Source organism: Penicillium roqueforti, assembly GCF_015533775.1.
Source record: "Penicillium roqueforti strain LCP96 04111 chromosome Unknown scaffold_04, whole genome shotgun sequence".
Lineage (NCBI taxonomy): Eukaryota > Fungi > Ascomycota > Eurotiomycetes > Eurotiales > Aspergillaceae > Penicillium > Penicillium roqueforti.
Genome location: NW_024067568.1, coordinates 97,483 through 118,796, shown reverse-complemented (window position 1 = coordinate 118,796; position 21,314 = coordinate 97,483). Strand labels below are relative to the sequence as shown.

Sequence of the window (21,314 nt, the reverse complement as noted above, 5' to 3'; positions counted from 1 at the left end):
AACTGTTGACTCTGTTTCTTATACATCCGTCCTCCAGCGGACATTCAATCTCAATGTCATGGCTCGCCCGGAGAATGGCTCCGAGGAAGACGTCCAGGAATTCGAGTTCTCGATGATTGACCAGGATAATTTCTCCGGAATCGATACTTACATCAAACGACATGGTCTCCAAGATGCTAGTCTCGCAGAGGCACGGCGCGCCAAGGTCTACAATGTGAATAAAGCCGGCGGAGAGGATGCGGCGGGACCCGCCGCGGAGGCAGCCGGTGAAGATGAAAGTGAGCTCCAGAAAGCTCAGCGGGAGCTTGAAGACCAAGAGGAGGAAGAGGAGGAAGACTACAACCCCGAAAGTGACGATAGTGAAGGCAGCGGGTCCAGCAGTGAAGATGATGAGGACGATGAGGACGATGAAGATGCCGGCCAGGACAGTGATGAGGACATGGTTGAGAATGAACTTGGGAGCGAAGCCGAGGACATTCCCGAAGACCACTAGTCCAATCAATATGGAGCCGTTTATCGCGACATCTGCTATAATGTAACGATACTAGCATTAGATTGCATGAACTTGTGATTTTATCGGGCTATCTAGTGGACATGTCATATCTAGGGCTAGAGACGTGGACACAGATCCCAGTGATCGACGAACTGGGAGGCCGGGTTCCTGCCAAGACGGTAATATTACCGCCTGATTAACCTCCAGACGGGAGCTCTCCCCTGAAATGAGAAAACTTGAATCGGCCTGTCTATGCTGCCCCGGTTATAACTTCTTTCTTGAGACAAAATGTATGTCGTAGCCGATACTATGTATATAACTTCCCTGTTATTTCCGGTGCCTGGTTAATGCAGCCCTGGAGATTGAGCCGCTTCGGAAGCGCCGAGACTCGGGAGAGGGTAGGTACGAGATGGGAATATTCAAGAGTTAGGCAATTTGGTGGCTTTCTTCGAACAAGCATAAGCCTTAATATGAGTCTATATGTAACTGCTAGTTCGTTATAGAGAACAATGAAGACGACGACCTCTGATAGGTCTCAGAAGGTTTCCCATCCCCAAAGTTACCATACAGTCACTGTATTCTCGTGACCAGCGGTTCCTGCGACTAACCCCCCTTCCCCTCCAGGGCGTCTTTTACCAATACGAACCCAATACCCTCCGCTCCCTGTCTCTCTCCTAGAGTGTTGCACCTTCTCTTTCTCTTCTTCTCCATCTTCTCCCTTCTCAGGTCCTCTGGTATATCTTTGAAACCACTGCTCAGTGCGGTCCGTACTCGCAGTAGGTCGAAGTGCCCTCTGTGTTTTGTTTTCCCCTTTTTTCCCCTTTTCTTTGGCTTGTCTACCACCTCTCCCGGCTTCAACCCCAGCTCGTCACTTCCGACCGTCAAAAAAGGACCCACGAACGCCTCATTTACTGCTCAGCACTGCCAATTCCGCTTGTATTGGGCTATTTCGGCTTTAGACGTCCCTCCGTCCCTTTGATCTCGTCCCGATCGTGCATTTCGTCTGCCGCCCTGTCTCCTTTCATCGCCGTCCCCGGTACATCGGCTATTTGACGAATAGACTCCATTGAGCCTGTTAGAGCTGCTTCGGTCGGAAAAAAATAGAGGTTACTGATGTATGTGACTGGAATCCTTGATATTGCTTTCATCACCCGACTTCCTGTGCTAACTGCGCCCAGTCATAGTATCAATCACGTGTCTACGTCCCTGAAGCCATTCCCTGTGATCCAAAGTTTTATTCCCGCGGGTGACAATTCTTACTCCCGAAACCATGGCATCCTCATCGTCAAACGTAGTGGGTGTCCACTACCGTGTGGGCAAGAAGATCGGTGAAGGCTCCTTTGGTGTCATTTTCGAGGGCACCAACCTCCTGAACAACCAGCAGGTCGCCATCAAATTCGTATCGCTCCCTTTCCCCTTGGCCGGCGAGCCTCCTGGCTGACCCAATTAGGAACCCCGGAAAAGCGATGCTCCCCAGCTCCGCGATGAGTACCGGACATATAAGATTCTGGTTGGATGCCGTAAGTATTCCTAAGGAATAAGATGGTGTACGGTCTTCTAACTTCATGTCAGCTGGCATTCCCAATGTCTACTATTTCGGACAAGAGGGTCTGCACAACATCCTCGTTATCGATCTTCTCGGTCCTTCTCTGGAGGATCTCTTCGATCATTGCAACCGCCGCTTCACCACAAAGACTGTTGTGATGGTAGCCAAGCAGATGGTGCGTTTTCCCTGATCAAAACTACATGAACCGTGACTAACTTTCACTAGCTTTCGCGCGTTCAAACAATTCACGAGAAGAACCTCATCTACCGAGACATCAAACCAGACAACTTCCTTATTGGCCGGCCATCAACGAAGGCTGCCAATGTTATCCACGTGGTTGATTTCGGTATGGCTAAGCAATACCGTGATCCCAAGACCAAGCAACACATTCCTTACCGCGAGCGTAAATCCTTGTCTGGCACTGCTCGTTACATGAGTATCAACACGCATCTGGGGCGTGAGCAATCTCGGCGTGATGACTTGGAAGCTCTTGGCCATGTCTTCATGTATTTCTTGAGGGGTGGCCTTCCCTGGCAGGGCCTGAAGGCTGCTACCAACAAGCAGAAGTACGAGAAGATTGGCGAGAAGAAGCAAACGACGGCAATCAAGGACCTCTGCGATGGTTATCCAGGTATGTTATTATCACTATTACCCGTAACCATCTACTAACCACTCTGTCAGAAGAATTCAACAAGTACCTCAGCTACGTCCGTAACCTTGGTTTCGAGGACACCCCTGACTACGATTATCTGCGTGATATCTTGACACAAGCTCTCAAGAACGCCGGCGAGGTGGAGGATGGCGAGTACGACTGGATGAAGCTCAACAACGGACGGGGCTGGGACTATAAGTCCTACCCAAACCAGTCACATCTCCACAACCAGCACCAGAGCTCGACTGCTCGCGACCCGCATGCCAGAGAGCTCCGCAGCAGCCAACGTCCAGGAGTGACAGCCGACCGTTTAAACGCCGCGCAGCCCCCGCCTCCTTCTCCAGCCAAAGTTGGAGCTGGAAAGACGCGCGAGCGACCAAGCGCCGGCGGCGCCATTCCTCCCAAACGCCAGAGCGCGGGGGTGGAATCATCGACTCCAGCTGCGTCAACCCAGGCTCAGTTTCAAAATTCCAATGCCCACCTCTCCGGTCGCAACGGGAGTCCAGGGAACCCGGGGCTGAGTAACCAACAGCCCCTTGGTGCCCCAGGTACCCCTGAATCGACACCCACTTTCTCGCAGAAGTTGATGAAGGCTCTGTGCTGCGGTAGGTGATTCAGCTGTACTGCATCACTTGAGCGCCCAGCTCATCTTAGGATCCAGGTTGAATTCCAAATGAAATTATGGCGCATTTAGACGTACCGCGCCACGCTTTCACCTGCTTCCTGCCCTTCATGTCAGAAAATGGCCTAAGAAGGTCTGCATGGGATTTCTTTTTTTTTTCTTTTCTTTTCTTGTTTACTTCACCTCTCGCTCCTTTCTTGTCTTGTGTTCAAGTGGTTAGCGCCGCTTCGCCGAGCAAGAAATGTGCTTCTCGGCCTAAATCACCTTCCGGCCATACTCTTTTTGTCCCATTCGATCCTTCAGCCTATACATTTGACTGTGGGTAGGAACAACCTTTCTCTCATTGATGTTACGTCTCATCACTCTTTCATGGTGCTACGACTCGGAACGGCGAACTTGTGAGAGTTTTGTCTTTTGTTTTCGATTTCGCTTCCTTGTCTCGTCACTATATCCGGCGTGCACCGTTTAATATCAACCATTGGTCTTTCAAATGGGCAGGTACTCATCGGTTGATCCTCCGATGCCATTGACTCGCGGCGCGCCGCCCTCGGACCTTGTTTCTTGCGCTGGCTCGGGAGACAAACAACTTGGATCAATGGTTTCAACCCCCGCACAAGAATTGGCATGGCTCAATGACACAATCCGCCCTGAGGATGAACCGAGTTCCGAGAGATAACAATCCGAATCGATTGATCTCGGGCGTGTCCCTGGTATCTCTCGGTCTTATTCCTGTTCATCAACTGGACAAGCACACCAGGCAACTCTCGTTTCTCTCTGTGTGCTTTTGCTCCGGCCCGTCTACCATGGTCTTGTCATTCTTGTTATCTCCTCTCATCCTGTGCATCCAGGGGGAAAAAATCCTTTCCACTGCGTGGTCTTCATTATTGCGTGCAGAAGCTGGAAGAGCATGTTGCATATATCCCCTTCCCCTTTTCCTTTTTCTCTTCCTGTCGACCGTCTGCTCTGCCCTTTTGATTGTTCCAAAGATCTATTGTCCATGTCTATAATTGTCTTTTGTTGTTTTTCTCTTTTCTTGCTCTGTTTCAGAAGCGAGTTTTTGTTACTGGTAGGCATTAAGATAGCATTCTTCTTTTTTTTTCATTTGGTTGTTCTTACAAGTCTTTTCTATTTATTCGTACGACGTATATAAACAATTCTTGTAATAGGAGCTTGCATTCTTATCTCTTTGGTCTGGTCTCAATAGTTGCTTTGTATTTGTTGGTTTGGTGGAGGACTGCCTATAGAAATGAAATCAGTTTATCATTATTCTACGGACATACACTAGATAGCCCTGTGTGTTAAATCAACTAACTACCCTCTTGGTCATACCATGTTGACACCGCGGGTTAGATAAATATATTCATCCAGAACAGCCGGGAGTGAAGGTAGAAGGTCTTGTCAATTGCTTGCTAGTTTTAGAAAAACATATCACTGTACCCGAGTCAGGTACAGCCTAAGACTAATTGGAAGTATGTACCTTCTAGTAGCTATGTACATCCAACGGTTACATTCAGCCTTTTCAATGCTATTGGTCCTCTGTTCACATCTTCGTTTCGCCACTTCTCTACTCGATCGACAATCACAAGCTTCCGACTGATACCAACTGACAACATGTGAATATTGCGTGCAGCCACACTACCCCGTATGTTGTAGCCATTCTGCAGCTTTACCTGACACGCTAATGCAAGGATCACCAGTCCGTGGCATGTCATGGCATGACGTAGATCACCCAACAGGGTAACCTTCTTCGCCGGGGTGGAGTACAGCGGGGATATGACATCTCCCCATATGCTCAAAGTAGTATGTCTCAACGACAGCCGTTTACCCCATTCAGCCGTGCAGAACATGTGCATGGGAAATGACAAGCAAGCAACCCCAATCCCCGGCATCTCCATCTTGAGCCTAGCAAGAATGTGTCAAATAATCATATGATTCCAACCAAACCACGAAGTACGACTACAACGTACGTTGCAGGTTGTCAACAACCGTCGATCATTGATCATCATCCCCAGACTCTGCAGAGACATAACTTTAAAGTATCATGTGGAAAGTATCACAGAAACAGAAACTCGTACGCATCCCCCAACCCAACCTATGGCACGCCGCACCACCCAATAAGCAAGCCTTTGCCCACACACCAGTCCATGGACACACACGTCTCCCTCACACACATGAGCCAGAACCAATCAGACCAAAGATCACCACACAGCAAACCCAGAAGTCGTTATTAAAGGCGCAGTCCCAGCCCACCAATGACAACCCGCAATGCGCAGGCTGCAGCGTACCTAGCAGTACAGTACAGTATCCAAGTGACAGTGAATACGGACATGCACCAGCCACGCAACCCAGCCAAGATCTAGAAGCATCGACAGGGTCCAACAGGATCCGATCCCAATCCATACCCAATCGCGCCTAGCAATGAGATCAAACACCAACCCCGCTCAGGCGGGAACTGGACTGTTTTCGGTCCGCCGTGCAGAGCAGCTCAGAATCCCCCCGGACAAGGTAGCCAGTCAGAGCGGAGCAGTGGGTATACTCGATATTGTGCCATGTTACCTCAGGATGCGTAATGGGGTTTTTTAGTCAACTAACTAACTAGTTGACGTTAGTTAGCATTATTCTTAGGGTGTGTGTGCTAATGGCGTATTCCCCCGCATTTATCTCCTTCCCCGCTTGGCGATTTGGTCTTGGCGTGGCCGAAACTAGAGGAGTCTGTCTTCTTTTCTTTTTTGCGGTTTTGCTTTTTGCGGTCCATGGGTGTGCGTGGATAGGCGGAGGGGGGTTCTGCGGGGATGGGCTGGTTCTGCTGCGGATTGGGTGCTGGGCTGGTGAGGTTTGCTGTTATTGGTTTGGAGCTGAGCTTGAGTTTGAGCTTGGGCTTGGGCTTTTATCGACAGGGGGTTATCTTTTGGGCTCTGTACTCTCGTATCCGGAGTACATATGTGTGTGGTATGGTATCAGGGTTTCAATTATGTTATCATTATGCTATAATATACATGGGTATTGGGGCTATTGGTCCCTGCGTGTGATATTGAAAATATTTGTACGGGATCGCCTTGCCCATAACACCATCCTGATATTCTATACGGAGTTTGACGATAGCCACAAAATCTAACTATAGACCCTTAAATGGGCTAACACATGGTGTCTAGGCCAAACCAGGCGCGTAGTATGAAACGCACTTTGTAAACTCCGGAGACCGGAGTGTGCATACAAGCAACGTAACTAACCCTTAAGCCATCCCAAAAAGCAAAACCAATATTTAGCGCCGACGGTGATAAGGCCAGTCTAGAACGAGTTAGTCGCATGCATTCCCCACAGTCTGAGCCCTCGTAACGATAAATTACCCTGACACTAACAATATCAGAGTGTCTCATAGGTTTCACGTAGCGCCGGGGGCGAGTACCTTCTAGCCAAGGGCCTGAAACGAGCCTAGAGTCTCGATCGTTCTGCTAATCTAGTGCTATATTATCATACAACTTATGTTGTTTGGCTAAAATCAAGATTACAGTGAAACAGTGGGGAAACATGAGGTCACGGCGGCATCTGCCGTCTGATCGACTGCTGTGGGTGGCCGGGTCAATTTCCCTTGTATTTTAGTTAGCTAAAGGGTCCACTGCTGAACAGGGTTGCGTGTTTCTTCTCTTCTGGAGAGATCATCCCGTGCGGATCGGCAATCTTCTTGGTTGCGACATTCTTCCTTGCGACTGGCTCAACGGTCCGTGGTACTTTTTTGTCATCATCACATCATCACACCATACAGAGATATTACAGGCTAGCGTCGAAGGTTTCAGGGGTAGATCCGGGGCGTGTTGCTTGATTATGTCTCTCCTTGCTTGACCCGTGTTTAGTTCGAGCTTGGCTTATCAACGCTTTTACTATTTTGTACACCGTGGATATTGCATCAATTGTTACACAATCGCATCACACAATTGCAAATATATAAAGGTAACTTGGTGAGTAAATAACTGGTTACTATCGACTAATAGTCAGATCCTTGGGTATAGCAAACTAGGCAAGACACCAAGGATGATCAATAGATATTATCGTCAAGGATCATGCAGGTACTAATGTAGCTTATGCACGAGTCAATAGCGACAACACCCCTGCCTTCTGGTTAGTGACGAAAAACGGCCATGTCTAGGCATTACCCCATACAAACAATATCCGGTGATAATCCTTGAAGATATGCAGATATATGCCATTGGAATGTATGTGCCACAATCTGTCCTCCATTACCCTAAGGAATCGGAGTAAATACCTCATATATACACAAACGAGAAAAAAGGGAAGAATACGAAAGAACAGAAAGAGGAAAAGTCTCACTGCAAAATAATTCCCCATCAGCACCTACAGTAGTGCCCTAATATTAGAATGGAAATGCACCCCATACGTATAACATAACATAAACATAGCAATGAGAAGAAAATAAACCCAAGATCCACCTCGCTAACGCAAGACCATTGTTCTAGACGCATTTGGGAAACCAAAAGGTAAGAACATGGCCAGCGCGGCCACGGTAAGGGCGTAACGGAATCACGTGGGCGCCGATGTGGGGGGGTATTGTCCTTAATCTCTCAGAACATTGGGGGAAGGAAGAATGGTGGATATCCGCTTCCTTCCTGTTTAGGTCCTCCGTACTTGGCCAAGAAAAGATCGATTATTGGGGCTTTGAGCTCCTCTTGTGAGTGGATCTCGCGTGCATCGCTTGTATGCTAGTCCCTGCTTAATACAATACGGGCTTGCGGTTTCGCTGCGATATAGGCGTAGGAGGCCCGCTCCGAGTCGGGTCTAACTTGGTCTGTCTTTGCTAGGCGCTTAGGTTTGGGATTTGGTTGGTTTTGAAGAGTGGCTGCGGTAATAATGGCGTGCTAGGTTATGTCGCCGGTGCTACTTAGTACTGGGGTTGACGTGCTGTTGGTCCAGCGCTTTTGCTTTTTGCTTTTTGATTTTCGCATTGCATTACAATGTAGGACCGAGTACTACTATATCTGCACGCTGTAGGTGTTCTATTGTATGTTCTATGCCATTTGACGGTTTTTCAAACGGTCTGTGCCCTTGCATAAAGCAAAATATTGACTAGTATGCTATCCGACCATAAGCTCAATGATACCCTATTAGTGTGGACCTGAGATGAACTCAATGGCAAGTAATAGCAAGTAATACCCGTCTTTACCCAATTGGTTTAATCCATGAAACTCAACACTTCTATATCCTGCATGCAGACGCACACATGGATGTTTCGACCTGTCAAATCCTAATGTAGAACCAAGCTTCATTGAGCTATTCAACGGCAACCTTATCCAGAGCGTGCAGACTGATCTGACACAATTGATGCCAACTCGCGTACTTTCTATAATTTATACTACATTCCTCCATGTTCTCAGTGAAAGACAAAAAGTGGATCTATAGACAGATCTCTCCCAGTCTTGGCGCTCGGTTTGAATCGGCAGTACCACGATGTGCCATACTCCGTACTCCGTAGTATCACGGTATGCGCCCATAATTTCGGCCGAACATTGTCGGGAAAAAAGGAATAGGATGTGGGTCGCAACGATCTCCATGTCAACGGTGACTTACACCTGGCTTGGCATGCATAAAATGCGTATGTTGTATTCGATATTGCTATGTGGGCAGACTCGGACAAACAGAACATGATAGTGGCGATACCCGGATCTACAAAGAAAACTCTGATGCTACGGGTGACTGGGTGTGGAACTTGAGTCCGTTCAGGGGCTGAGAGAATGAATTAATATCGGATGTGGCGATCGAGTGGATTGAAGGAACTAGAGTGCTTCGACGGGGTTTCTAGAATTCTAGAAGGTCTGGGCAGGTTCGGCTGCAGTCAGGTTATTTCGGTTAAGGATATAGTTAAGCAGTTGAATTTGATATTGTACGATATAGCAGAGGAGCATGGCATTGAATTCGCTATTTATTCGTTATTCCTTATTCCACGGTCGCTCGGGTCGCTCTTTTGCCTCCACCAAATAAGCCAATCTATTTCTTTCATCTGTACCTTGCCGGATCCCTGTGAATTCCACATACGCGTCCACGAGCCCCGAGCATGCATCTAGTAATGATCGAGAGACAAAGTTCAGAGCTTGTGTGACATTCCAGTGTGAGTTACAGATGATCTCCCTCAGAACCGGGTTTGGAATGATCGGCAGGGCCATGTTAACTTAAATGTACATGATTTGATACAATACATTCGGTTAATTACGGTTTAGATGACGTGCCAGACCTGGGAACCTTACGCCAGCCCGGGAACGCCAACCTTGGAAGAGTTGAGGACCTTCGATGCAAGGAGGGAATGCCGTGACACACGGCCTTATCGTGTATTTTACCCGTCATGGTACGGTCATTCTTTACCACAGAACCGTGGGTCAGGATTGACATTCCGGTCTCGGATGGCGTGCTAGCGTCCGGGAGATAAGAGGCTATCGTCAATTAGGCAGTAGATGTAGGAGTTATATCCTCATCCGGCATAGAAGATGGACATGCATTGTACGGGGTACTCCGTCGGATGGAGTGTATCTTCAAAGAGCTCGTGTTGGTGGAGTTCAGGGGAACGAAAATTCAAAGTCGCCACGTTGGGCGCGTTCGCTTTCCAGAACCCGTGGAAGCTTACACGTATGACTTCTGGAAGGAATGTGGAGTGATGGACCGACATGGAGTTACATAATACATCGGTGGATCGTGTGCTTCGATTTCAATCGCGACAGAAGATTGTCTCCTCCGTACATTTCAGAGGTCTCCCTTGCAGATCTTAGGCGCTTGTTCAAACGTGAGAGTTCAGTGTGTTGCCACAATAAGACAGAGCCAGAGCCAATCAGGAAATTCCACGACGCGAAAAGACCGAAATAAACCGAATGAAGAAATAGACAGGAAAAAAACGGAAAAAGAAAAGAAAAAAGAAAAATAATAATGACATCTTATCGAAAGACGACTCCACCGGCCCCACTTGGGCGCAGAAACTAGTTTAGCGTCCCCCATAGGCCCCACTTAAGTCTACTGAGGGTGGCCCCGTTACCATTACCCAAGGTATCGTCATGAATAATGATTCGAGAATCCGCCCTTTGCACCTTTTTATTCTTCTTCTTTAGTGCTGTGATTTCCGCTTCTCTTTTTCCACTTTCTATTATTTACCTTTTATATTGCCTCTCCAAACTATACGCACCCGACTCACTCTACCTCATTCCCTACGTTCCCTACATTCCTGTCATCCCGTGTTGCGCATCCTATATGCCTGTATCCCGATAACCCTCTTTCATCTCAAGCTGGAGCCTCGTCCCACACGCAGGGGACGACCGGTGAGAAAAAAGCCGATCAAAGGTCCCCGACGCACACTCTACGCTATGCTTAAAAAGAAGACGCTGGCTCCGTCTCTCTTCTTTCGGAACCATACTCCTACCGCAACCCCCGAATTGTCCCCCACCTCCTCAGACAGCGACTCCGAAGAGGATATGGAATCTTCTGGCTCCCGGCCGGTCAGCCTAGCCATCTCGTCGGGGGCCTTCTCCATGCGCCCGACGCTCAACGAGGTGCTGGCCAACGTTGCTCCTCCTCCATACACCTTGAGCGCCTTCATGGCCTACCTCTCCCAGAATCACTGTCTCGAAACATTGGAATTCACCATGGAGGCCAACCGCTACCGGGATTCCTACTACGCTCTGGCCGGACGACTGGGCCCTGCCGCCTTGGAATCGGACTGCCCCGAGAATCAGCACCTGCGAATGCTCTGGAAACGCCTATTGTCTGCATACATCTTCCCCGGGTCGCCGCGCGAGATCAACCTGTCGAGCGAAGTCCGCGATGCGCTCCTACAGTACAAGAATGTGACCGCGCCGCCCGTGCCCGAGACGTTAGATTCCGCCGTGAAGCGCATCCACGACCTGATGGAGGAGTCCATCTTCCTCCCCTTCGTCAACAGCCACACCACTTCCCCCTCCATGGGTCCTTCCGATCCCTTTGTGGGGCCCGATGACTTCATGAGTCTATCATCGACGAGCCTAGACGAGCACCCGATCAAAACAGTCCGGTCGCGCGTGTCGAAGCGCACCTCCCCGCAGTCGTCTACCAAGGATCTTCCTGCAACGGGTCACAACCGCTCGACCATGTCCCTCGGCGCCATGCATGCCCTCGGAAAACGCACCTCCGGCGCCCTTGGAAGCACCAGCGGGGAGTCAGCTTACCTGTCGCTGACCGATGACTCCAGCTCTAGCCCCACCGCTGAGGAGCCAATGACGCCGCCCACCACACCGCCTGCCAGCGAGCCGCATCTTCCCATGCACAGTCCTAAGCTTCGCACCGAGAACCCTTGGAAGAAGATGGGTATGAAGCTTGGCTTCAAGAAGCGCTCCACTACAGGCAGCAACGGTAGCAATCGCGATCCTAAGATTCTTGGTCTTGACGATTAATTGTCTTCTCTTTTCTCCCTTTGATCCCGACTCTTGTCGAGATCCCAAAACACACCCTTTTGTCTCCGGACTTACGACAACTACGAACCTCGCAACGACTCTTCTCATCATTACACACTTGCATGAAATGCATCATCCCACGACTTCATTCTAGCCTTTGTCGAGCGTTTATATTGGCGGTGTATGAGAGCATGACGCATTGAAAGCATATGAAACCGGCGTTTTCTTTATTTATTTTTCTTTTCTTTTGGGATGTCTCCGGCTGAGCATCCTCTTTCCATTTTCATTTTCACTTGTTACTTTTTTTCATGGTTTTTTGGCGGTTGGCATCGGGAAAAGAAACCCATATATATCATATCATACTCTCATCTATAGATTGGATAGAGGACCTGGTGGCTTTTCAGGTCCTCTGGACACACGGCGTTTTGGTCGAGACATGTCTTGGTCTCTCATCTCCCAAAATTGGGATTTTATTCTATTCGGAATCAATAGACTTGATACCCCTCCTCGCATTACTTTTCAAACAGTGAAACCATACAAAAGTATATCATGTACTCCAGTGTCTGTCCTCCGTAGCGTTGAATTCGCATGCAGATATGCACATACACATACATATATAGGCCATGCATCCAACCGTCAGGGCAATTCCAAACCCAACAATTAACCAAGACCTCGACTCTTCCATTCTGAACACATGTTTCAATTTAACTAAACACCTTGGAATCAAATCACACCACCCGTCCTCCCAGCAGGCATCCGAGTATCCCCCCTCAACTCCGAAACCAACCGTCTTGTCTAGACCTCTCTCGATCATTCTCGTCACACACGTCAGACACCTACACCCAGACATGTCGGCCGAAAGCGAGAGCCCGGGGAGACGTACAGATCGGCTTCTAGTGTTGTAGCACAGATGCACACGTAACCCTCCGCTGCCTTTCGAAGTTAATGGGATGTCTGTTCGGCACTGCGGAGGGTGGCTTTCATTGCATTTACCATATGTAGTTATAGGATAGGATCGAGTGTAGAATGGGATAAAGGTTGAAGGCTGAATGAAAGCCAAAGTTCCGGGTATGGATAGAAGAAATAGAAGATGTAAGTAAGTGTAAATAATCAAATATCAATCCTCCGTCCCCCCCTCGTCTCCAAAGCCGCAATACCAACATCCCACCCCACACCCCTCAACGCCATCATATATCCCTGGAATCGCGCATCGGCATTCAACAAGCCAAGCGTCTTCTCCACAACAGCAAGAACCGCATCAGCAGAAGAAGACTCCGTTGAAATCCCGACCAGAGCTAGAACCCTTGCAGCCAGTAACGCATGTGCCCACGCCTTCAACTGGTGCTCGACTGCACAGCCCGGCTTCAAGAGAATCGAAGCATGCCATTTGGTTACATTCGTATTCGAATTCGGGTTCCCTCCCGGTGCGAGAAACAGCAAATAATACTCATCCGCGAAAACAGTCACAAGTTGCGGCAGCGGGAGCGTGCGTGGGAATGTCCTACCTGACCCGGAATTACCCAGGAATGTAGACATAGACACGCCTATCTGCGCGGACCCTAGGTGCTGGGTTGTTGTATGCTGCGTCCACTGCAATGCGCCGTCTCGGTGGAAGATGCGCTCGTGCTGGGCGACCTGTGCTGGTGTGAGTGTGAGGAGGGTGTTTTTCTTCTCTGGTGTAGTTGTGGCCGTAGGGTCGACATTGTGATTGGGATCTAGGGCTAGGGCTAGACTGCTGTCTGAGTCGAGGAGGGCGGAGAAGACGATGTTCGCGCGCTGGCGGTTTAGACTTGTCATTTGCACGGCGCGCACGGCGGCGTAGTTCATGCTTAGATGAAGGGCTAGCAGGATGAGGAGGAGGAGCCAGGTTGTGGTGAAGCTGGTTATGTGGGAGATTACTACGGATCCGACCTGGGTTTGTTAGGGCAGATTCTTTGGGTTAGGGATGGATGCTTACCAGCATGCCGAAAAGAGAAATGACAGTCTCCTGAGACGAGTCTTTCTACACGACAAAATATAGGTTAGCCCTGTCTGTCAATTTCCTAACAAGACAGTGCACAGAAATCTGAAATGGCACATACGGCATTAAGCTCCGCCAGATTCCCCCATTTAGCAAAATGAGCACTCAAGCTCGCCTTCGAGCTACCCCCGGCTACACCGCAGAGAGCTCTAAGCACACCTGCTGTGCTGAGAACAATCACTCGCGGTGGTCCGGCGGGAACACCCGGCGAGAGACAGTCGAGGATCATGGCGATATCGTTAAAGACGTCTGCTGCTAGTCGGTAGGTTTTGCATTCCGGCTCGAGGGCTGTGCCGACGCGGTGGGCGAAGCAGATCGTTGCGATGCGGCCTGATATATCTTGCAGGATGTGTAGGAGTAGGGCGGAGGTTGGAGAGGCATTGGCGTTGCCGACGCCGACTCCTGTATTTTGGTTGGATGTTAGTTGCTTGTCTTCTAGTTGGATGTGGGATATGGACCTTGGAGGACGGCTCTGGAGGAGAGGAGGCCTGCTATTGAGCTGCAGAAGGCTTGAAGGGAGTCCTGGTGGATTGGTGTTAGGTCTCTTTCCTAGGTGTATCTTTGATATTGCTTGATATGGTAGAGCCAGTAGTTCGAGCCATGAGGGTTCTGTCTGTGACAACCAGTTTGCAGCCGGGGATTGATGCTCACAAAGATTTGATATCTAGTCTGAAGTTAGCAATGTTTATATATCAGGGATGTTTCATATATCTCAACGCTGTACTCACGGGAGATAGTCATCGCTGACACTTTGAGGATATCCGGAAGGGAGAAAAACATCACTCAGGGAGCTGAATAGAGGCTTAGCTGACCATGATGAGGTTGATGGAGAGGCACTCTGTTATACTAGGTTAGTCAACAGTGAGGACTTTGAGGTATTGATATAGCATTGTAGGTTCCGAATCATGCAGTGACATCCATATTTTGAATCAATGCCATAAATAGAGATTGAATGAGCACATTTCATGTACTATAGATGCAAAACAGAGTATGTGTTGTTCCAGGAACATATTCATTATAAAGCGATTGGTAGGCATACCAGGACAACCGGGATGCTCGCCAGTCCACAAGATGACGACCATATCTGGAACTTTGCGTGCAATTCAAACGTCCAGTGCTAGAAAACCAATATGAATCAAGAAATGATAACTTACTATTACATCTACTCGGCCCGTCGGTGTTGAAGTGATCGAAGCGACACCTCCCGAGTAGATATAGGTTGCAGTAGGATTTCCAGCCTCGTCTGTCTCCCGGAATGTCAGCCTATTCGTCTCGCTGACATGAGAGCCCATATTGGATTAGACGTCGGGATGAGAGTAGTCAAGGGCTACAAGGGCGAATTGAGGTAGAGCCGGGAGGCACGTGCTTGAGACCACGTACTTGCTACCCTTGATACTTACGCTAAGACTATAGTTCGGCTGTATATATTCTAGTATTATGCATCTAATGAAAAGCTTAGTCGAGAAATACATTTTGAATAGTGCTCACAGAGCCTATGTATGTAACAAGAATCACCAAGTCCTGACCACAACCTATGTATAAGACGAACGCGACTCTGCTTTTCGACGTCAGGACGACACAGCTGCATGTGCGCATGGAAATAGAACACCCAGAAAAAGCAACCACCAGCGCCGGGTACGAGTGCAAAAACACCGAAAGGAAAGAAAAGAGCGGCAAAGAATGACCGCTAGAGAAAGACGACCTTGTAGATGGGCTTCAAACCCAAGGAACAGAGTATAAAGTGAGAGTGTCTGGTCTCGGAAACCTCGGAACGAGTGAACATGCGTCAGATCCGTGTCCTAGCGACCGGTAAGGTATCAAGGTATTGGCTGCCCCGGCCCAAGTCAGATCGTGACCGCGCTCAACTGCCCCAAATCCAAATCCAAGACTCAAGCTCGCCCGTCACGCAACTTCCATTGGAAGTATGCCCCATTCATACATTTTGAGACAATTGTTATTTCGCCCGAGAGGACGCTTATGCAAACAAGCTCGCGCCGCCGGTCTCAATGGCCTCGATCTCGGCCTCGGTCCAGGGCAGACGGCCGAAGCGTGCGGGAAGCTCGGCGCGATCGAAGAACTCGCCCTCCTGGGGCTTGACGGGGCCCAAGGAAGCACCGGAGTGACCGCCAATGGTGCCGTTGAAGGAGGAGCGACCGAGGGGACCGTGCTGCTGAGCCTTAGCACGGTAGGTGGCGAAAGAGTCAGGGAGCGAGCCGGTGGGAGAGGCGGGGTGAACACGAGGAGAGTGGTCAATGGACTCTGGGAGGAGGTTAGCTTGGTCTCAGGATTGGAGCTCGGACAAGGATTTGACGTACTTGGCACGGAGCGCTTGCCAATAAAGTGAATGAGGGGAGTGCGGGCAGCACTGCGGAGGATGGAAGTGGCACGCATTTTGACAGTTATGTAGTTATTAGAGTGTGAGGTGGGAAGATGGTAAGATCAATTTAATGCGGGAATGTGCGAAATTGACCGGGTCCGGTGGTATCCGAATCCGACCGAGAGCAACGAGGCACCCAACAAGGGAATAGTTTCTAGTTATTTGACGGTAAGAACGAGATCCGAATATATGGGAGAAGGTGATATTGAGAATTAATAGCTTTAGAGGGGAAAAGACGAGAAGATAAGAAGAACTAGGAGCCGATTCGGGACCGGGTGAACTACTTCGGTACATCCTGGGCCTGGGGTATTGGAGAAGACTATATAGGTCACGCCATATCCCAGCGGTATTGGCCTCGGGGGCAGATTCCGAGCCTCTTCCCCTCATTTCCCAGTCGGTGGCTCGGTGAGCTCTCCATGGGCTCCTCCTTCTTTTGCCTTCTGTTGCCTTTCAGCCTTGGGCACAAGGAAGTCACGGATTGCCACTGGATGGCGGCCTTGGGGCATCCATGGACCCTGCCCGCACCGGAATTCGGATTCCCTCATACCATGGACGCATCGGAAAATTCAATAGAATCCAATATTGAACTACGGAGTACTCCGTGCTGCTAAGGAATATCAAATCACACAGATCACAGATCAAACACGGCAAACACGGCAAACACAGCAAACATCCCCGTAAACGCTATGATTATTAGCAATAGCTGCAACACATAAAAAATAGTCTGATCGCTTTGATAACGTTAGGTTGCGCCACCAGGAGCTTGGACCCTGACGGACATCTCCCGGCTTCACCCGCTACATTACACACATATCAGACAATGCACGAGCAGTCGCTTTTCGCCTCGGTTCCAGTCCATCAACATCATGAGCTCCTGCAGCAACTTGCCGGGCTGACTGCCATGCAACCCCGCCATTGCCTAGAACGGCGGCTGATCTTCAAGGCCTACCGCAAACCGGGTATGGCGGGGCGCACCGGAGCCAGTCAGGACCTGCAACAGGCGGACCTGCAACGGCTGAACAAGATGCTCAACGGGAATATGTACTACACCCAGGTGGTTGGGCCGGTTTCCGAATCGGATTTCGGATCCACTGCCCCCGTCGATGGAGACACCCAGATGGCCGGCACGGACGATTCAAAGCCTAATGTGTCTTCATCTTCCTACGACTATGAACGTCAGCCCTGGAAGTTGGAGTTTCGTGATATCCCGGAAGCTGGCACCCGCTCGGCGGTCACGTCGCGTCTGATGTCGAGCGCCACGCTACCGCGGGGAGATATCGTGCAGGCTATGAATGCGTGGGGTTATAAGTGAGTGGCGTCATCGAATCGATCTCATGATCGCGGACTCTAACCCTGGTTCTAGTTTCACTACTGAGTATGTGGTCGAGGGTGATATGTTCATCCATAATGACATTGCTATCTTCTTGCATCGCGTGCTGCACTATCCGGGTGGGGATGGATCGAACCTGCCCCGGCGACAGCTGCCTCCTTTGAAGGATATGACTTTGTTCGAGAAGAGCGGAAGCTATGTGCTGCAGGCCTATATCATTGTCCAAGATGGTAGCAACCAGGAGACGATGAAGACTGCCTCGCAGCATCTCTTTGGCCTGCGCGAACAGTTGAAGTCGGCGGTTGTCCTGGAGCAGGCAGATCGATTGTCTCTTGATACGCGGGCGAAGTAGATGGCCACCTTTCGGTTGCGAGCATGCTGGAGACTACGAATACCCGGTCTCCAGCGACGGTATGGCGTTGATAGACTCGAGCTTGTTTTTATTGGAAAAAAATATACCCATCATAGCAATCAAGTCGACTGAATATTTTCGTTCCTCTCGGTGGGAGTGCATATAGAAGCATACCTAATCCTATAATCCCACAGAAATACAACGCCTGTACTGCTGTCCTAGTAGGACTTGGCTTAGCAGGAAAATCTGTGCAAGTCCTATCTCAAAAGCCAAAAAAAAAGTTACAAATAAATCTTGCCAGATTCGACGTCAAAATATGTTCCTCTAGCGCTTGACATTCTTTCTTCCTTTCCGGGATCATCAGCTATTCCAAGTTCACTTCTTTTAAGATGACCGTCCTCATGTATTTTTTATTTTTGTTATATATATCTCGTACATTTGGCATACAACTTAAATGCTCACCTTAAGTTCAGAACATGTGACTTCGTGATTTCTCCCGCGTCTCGGCGCGTCCAACGTATATCTCGGATTCAACTGCATCTCACAGCGAGAACTGATCGAATCAACCAACACGCATCTAAATTTACCCATAGACCTTCACGACGTCTTCACTCGCCCGTACTGTCAGAATGGCCGAGGGCGCAGTCAAGCGAGTCGCCTCCCCCCAAGGCATCTCTCCACCACCACTGCGCCGCAAGGTCGACTCGACGGTAACCAGTGAGTCTTTACTACCCACTAGCATGCTGGCTACTACTAAAAAATGACCTACAGAGAAATCGGCGGCAAACTTCTTCACCCCGGCCTCGCAAAAGAAGCCCGAACCGATCACATGGCGCGTCATCGGCACGAGTGTTATCATCGGAAAGCAGACAACGGGCAAGACAGTGCCTCCCGCTGAGAAACAGCGCCGAATCGCTGGCTTTGACTTGGTCAGTGGTTGAACTGAACGCTAGAACGGGTAGCGTTGAGAGATAGGCCCACTGACGTTGATATAGGATTCGACCTTGATCAAAACCAAATCGGGTAATGTCTTCCCCAAATCTGCCACTGATTGGCAATGGTGGAACACCAAAGTCCCGGGCCGACTGAAGGAGCTCAACGCTGAAGGGTATGTTCAGACTCGGTAATTATGAGTCCACTTGCTCATACTTCGACAGTTTCCAAGTGGTGATTTTCTCCAACCAAAAGAAGATCAGTATCCAAAAAGATATCAAGGGTGGACGGAGTGACTCCAAAAGTCTGTCGAACTTTAAAGAAAAAATGACCGCTGTCATGACCGAACTGGACTTCCCTGTCAGCGTCTACGCGGCCACGACAGACCCTGAATACCGGAAACCCCGTCTCGGCATGTGGCGCGAGTTCCTGGACGACTATGATTTCGACGTTGCTGGTGTTGACCTGCCCGCGTCGGTTTTCGTCGGTGATGCGGCTGGAAGACCAGGTGATCATTCAGCTGTAGATCGGTAAGAACCATGACCCCGTTGTTTTGTGACAAAGTCTGATCTCGCTCTAGGGGACTTGCTACCAACATCGGTATGCCGTTCAAGACCCCGGAGGAGTTTTTCCTCGGGCAGATAACGGAGCCGGCGACGGTGGGCTTCGACCCTATCTCTTTCGTAAAGTCAGATCTCGAAGAGCCGGGTATGTGCAGTCTTTCTTCCAAAGAACTTGGTATCCCCAGCCCAACTCTGGTAGAGTGTTGACAGGTCTTCATCGCAGCCAAACCCTTTACTCGCAAGCACCCACTCGAGCTTGTAATATTCTGTGGCAGCCCAGGTGCCGGAAAGTCCACTTTCTACTGGAACCATTTGGAGCCTCTAGGCTATGAACGAGTCAACCAAGATCTTCTCAAGACGGTGCGTTTTCAAGCTAATCCTAAAATGAAACCAAATCTAATGCTGATGATCAACAGCGTCCGAAATGCCTCAAGGTCGCCCGCGAGTATTTGGAAGCCAAGAAGTCCGTGGCAGTCGGTACGTAGTGACATTTATCTCAGTTTCCCAATTTCCCACATCTAACCCGACTACCCTAGATAATACCAACGCCGACCCAGAAACGCGAGCTCACTGGACATCTCTCGCGAAAGAGCTCAACATCCCTATCCGTTGCGTACAATTTATCTCGACGCCAGACCTATGTCGGCATAACAACGCTGTCCGAGCATCCAACAAAGAACTGGTATGTATTGGCAATATCCATCTAACCTTGTCCCATTCTTATTCCAACCAGAACCCCGAATCCCGAACATCCCTTCCCGGCATCGCCTTTGGCGACTTCGGCCGCCGCTTCCGCGCACCAACGCTGGACGAGGGCTTTGACGACATCATCCCCGTCGAGTTCCAGTTCCATGGCAACGAAGAGGCAAAGAGCATCTGGGGCCAGTACTGGGTTTGAAAGTACCAGACTGGTATATACGCCTACCGCTTGCCATATTCAAGTCCCGGGTTTATGCTTACGTCTGTCTGCGCCGTGCTCATCCCAATCTTGTCTCTCTATCTGCATGCTCCGAAGCTGAAACATAGCTCGTGTGTACAGGCCTATTACTGTTGGCGGAGTTTCACCGGACCTCAAATGCGCGAATATTGATCTCAACTGCCTCAATGCATGTTTCGGTTCTGTGATAATCTTAGATCCGAGATTCTCAGCTCTGCCTGGATCCCGAGGCTGAGGGAGGGATATCCAATGCGATTTGGAATATCTTGCATGTCCTCAGACATGGCCTACATATATCCCGAGAATGGCGCATAAAACACATACATAGGTATACGTCATGTAATCATGGTAGTAAGCGACCAATTATCGCACTCAGTACACAATCAATTACATACACTCTAGTTACCGGATCCAGACGCAATCTGAATCTGAAAGACAGAGTCTCTGACTCACAATCTCAAGACCTAACTAAAGATTAAACCGAGGCACTCTCAATACGGATTGGACCATGCAGACTTGTTATCAGTATCAGAGGCCCAATCCAGCCGTTCGAGAGGATCAAATGGCGGTAGCTTCACAACGTGGCCGATCCACTCTACCAAACCATTTCCCTGCACCGTTAACTAGTTATTCTACATACATACATGTGACTCATATGCAGCGCGCTTTCCGCTTGAACTATGCCTCGGTAAATAGTGGTCATGTCCGACTGTCTCTCCCACGTGCGGGGGATTCTATTATGCACCGTGTCGTCCAGGGTTTCTAATGACAGGACACGTACATGGTCTTTCATAGATTATATTCATGATGAGAATTGTAGATATTTATAGATGTAATTATAGAAATTTGCATACAATTATATGTTGTGCACAAGCTGTCTGTCGCATTGAAAAACAAGCCGGATGCTAGTTGTATACATTGAGCATTACGAAATGTATGTTATATTTCCCTAAACCATAAAACAAATCACAAAACAGGACCAATAGCCTAGCGGTCTAGGGTTCTGGCGCACTGGTAATTTAGTGGTAGAATGCCTGATTGCAAATCAGGTTGTCGTGTGTTCGATCCACAC

At 49.3% G+C, this 21,314-nt stretch overlaps 6 protein-coding genes across 6 annotated transcripts; 4 read left to right on the top strand and 2 right to left on the bottom strand.

The window, feature by feature from the left end:
* Positions 1–1,763: 1,763 nt before the first annotated feature.
* On the top strand, positions 1,764–3,304 carry LCP9604111_2878 (casein kinase I; the record flags this gene model as incomplete). Its single annotated transcript, XM_039070403.1, has 5 exons — positions 1,764–1,892; positions 1,944–2,013; positions 2,066–2,214; positions 2,265–2,670; positions 2,724–3,304. The coding sequence occupies 5 exons, from the start codon at positions 1,764–1,766 to the stop codon at positions 3,302–3,304; spliced, it is 1,335 nt and encodes a 444-aa protein (XP_038930833.1).
* A 7,364-nt stretch (positions 3,305–10,668) lies between these two features.
* Positions 10,669–11,730, top strand: LCP9604111_2877 (regulator of G-protein signaling domain-containing protein; the record flags this gene model as incomplete). The annotated part of the gene is made up of 1 exon (XM_039070402.1): positions 10,669–11,730. One exon carries the CDS (start codon positions 10,669–10,671, stop codon positions 11,728–11,730), a length of 1,062 nt encoding a protein of 353 aa, XP_038930832.1.
* Positions 11,731–12,840: 1,110 nt separating this feature from the next.
* On the bottom strand, positions 12,841–15,042 carry LCP9604111_2876 (RUS1 family protein; the record flags this gene model as incomplete). Its single annotated transcript, XM_039070401.1, has 8 exons — positions 12,841–13,641; positions 13,688–13,732; positions 13,812–14,152; positions 14,209–14,272; positions 14,402–14,414; positions 14,479–14,588; positions 14,790–14,840; positions 14,905–15,042. 8 exons carry the CDS (start codon positions 15,040–15,042, stop codon positions 12,841–12,843), a joined length of 1,563 nt encoding a protein of 520 aa, XP_038930831.1.
* Positions 15,043–15,725: 683 nt separating this feature from the next.
* Positions 15,726–16,141, bottom strand: LCP9604111_2875 (alpha-ketoglutarate dehydrogenase subunit KGD4; the record flags this gene model as incomplete). The annotated part of the gene is made up of 2 exons (XM_039070400.1): positions 15,726–16,009; positions 16,066–16,141. 2 exons carry the CDS (start codon positions 16,139–16,141, stop codon positions 15,726–15,728), a joined length of 360 nt encoding a protein of 119 aa, XP_038930830.1.
* Positions 16,142–16,947: 806 nt separating this feature from the next.
* Positions 16,948–17,809, top strand: LCP9604111_2874 (mediator of RNA polymerase II transcription subunit 18; the record flags this gene model as incomplete). The annotated part of the gene is made up of 2 exons (XM_039070399.1): positions 16,948–17,435; positions 17,491–17,809. 2 exons carry the CDS (start codon positions 16,948–16,950, stop codon positions 17,807–17,809), a joined length of 807 nt encoding a protein of 268 aa, XP_038930829.1.
* Positions 17,810–18,438: 629 nt separating this feature from the next.
* LCP9604111_2873 (putative DNA 3'-phosphatase Tpp1) lies at positions 18,439–20,203 on the top strand (the record flags this gene model as incomplete). Its single annotated transcript, XM_039070398.1, has 9 exons — positions 18,439–18,526; positions 18,581–18,738; positions 18,805–18,917; positions 18,967–19,272; positions 19,323–19,450; positions 19,529–19,665; positions 19,722–19,782; positions 19,842–19,987; positions 20,039–20,203. The coding sequence occupies 9 exons, from the start codon at positions 18,439–18,441 to the stop codon at positions 20,201–20,203; spliced, it is 1,302 nt and encodes a 433-aa protein (XP_038930828.1).
* Positions 20,204–21,314: the final 1,111 nt, after the last annotated feature.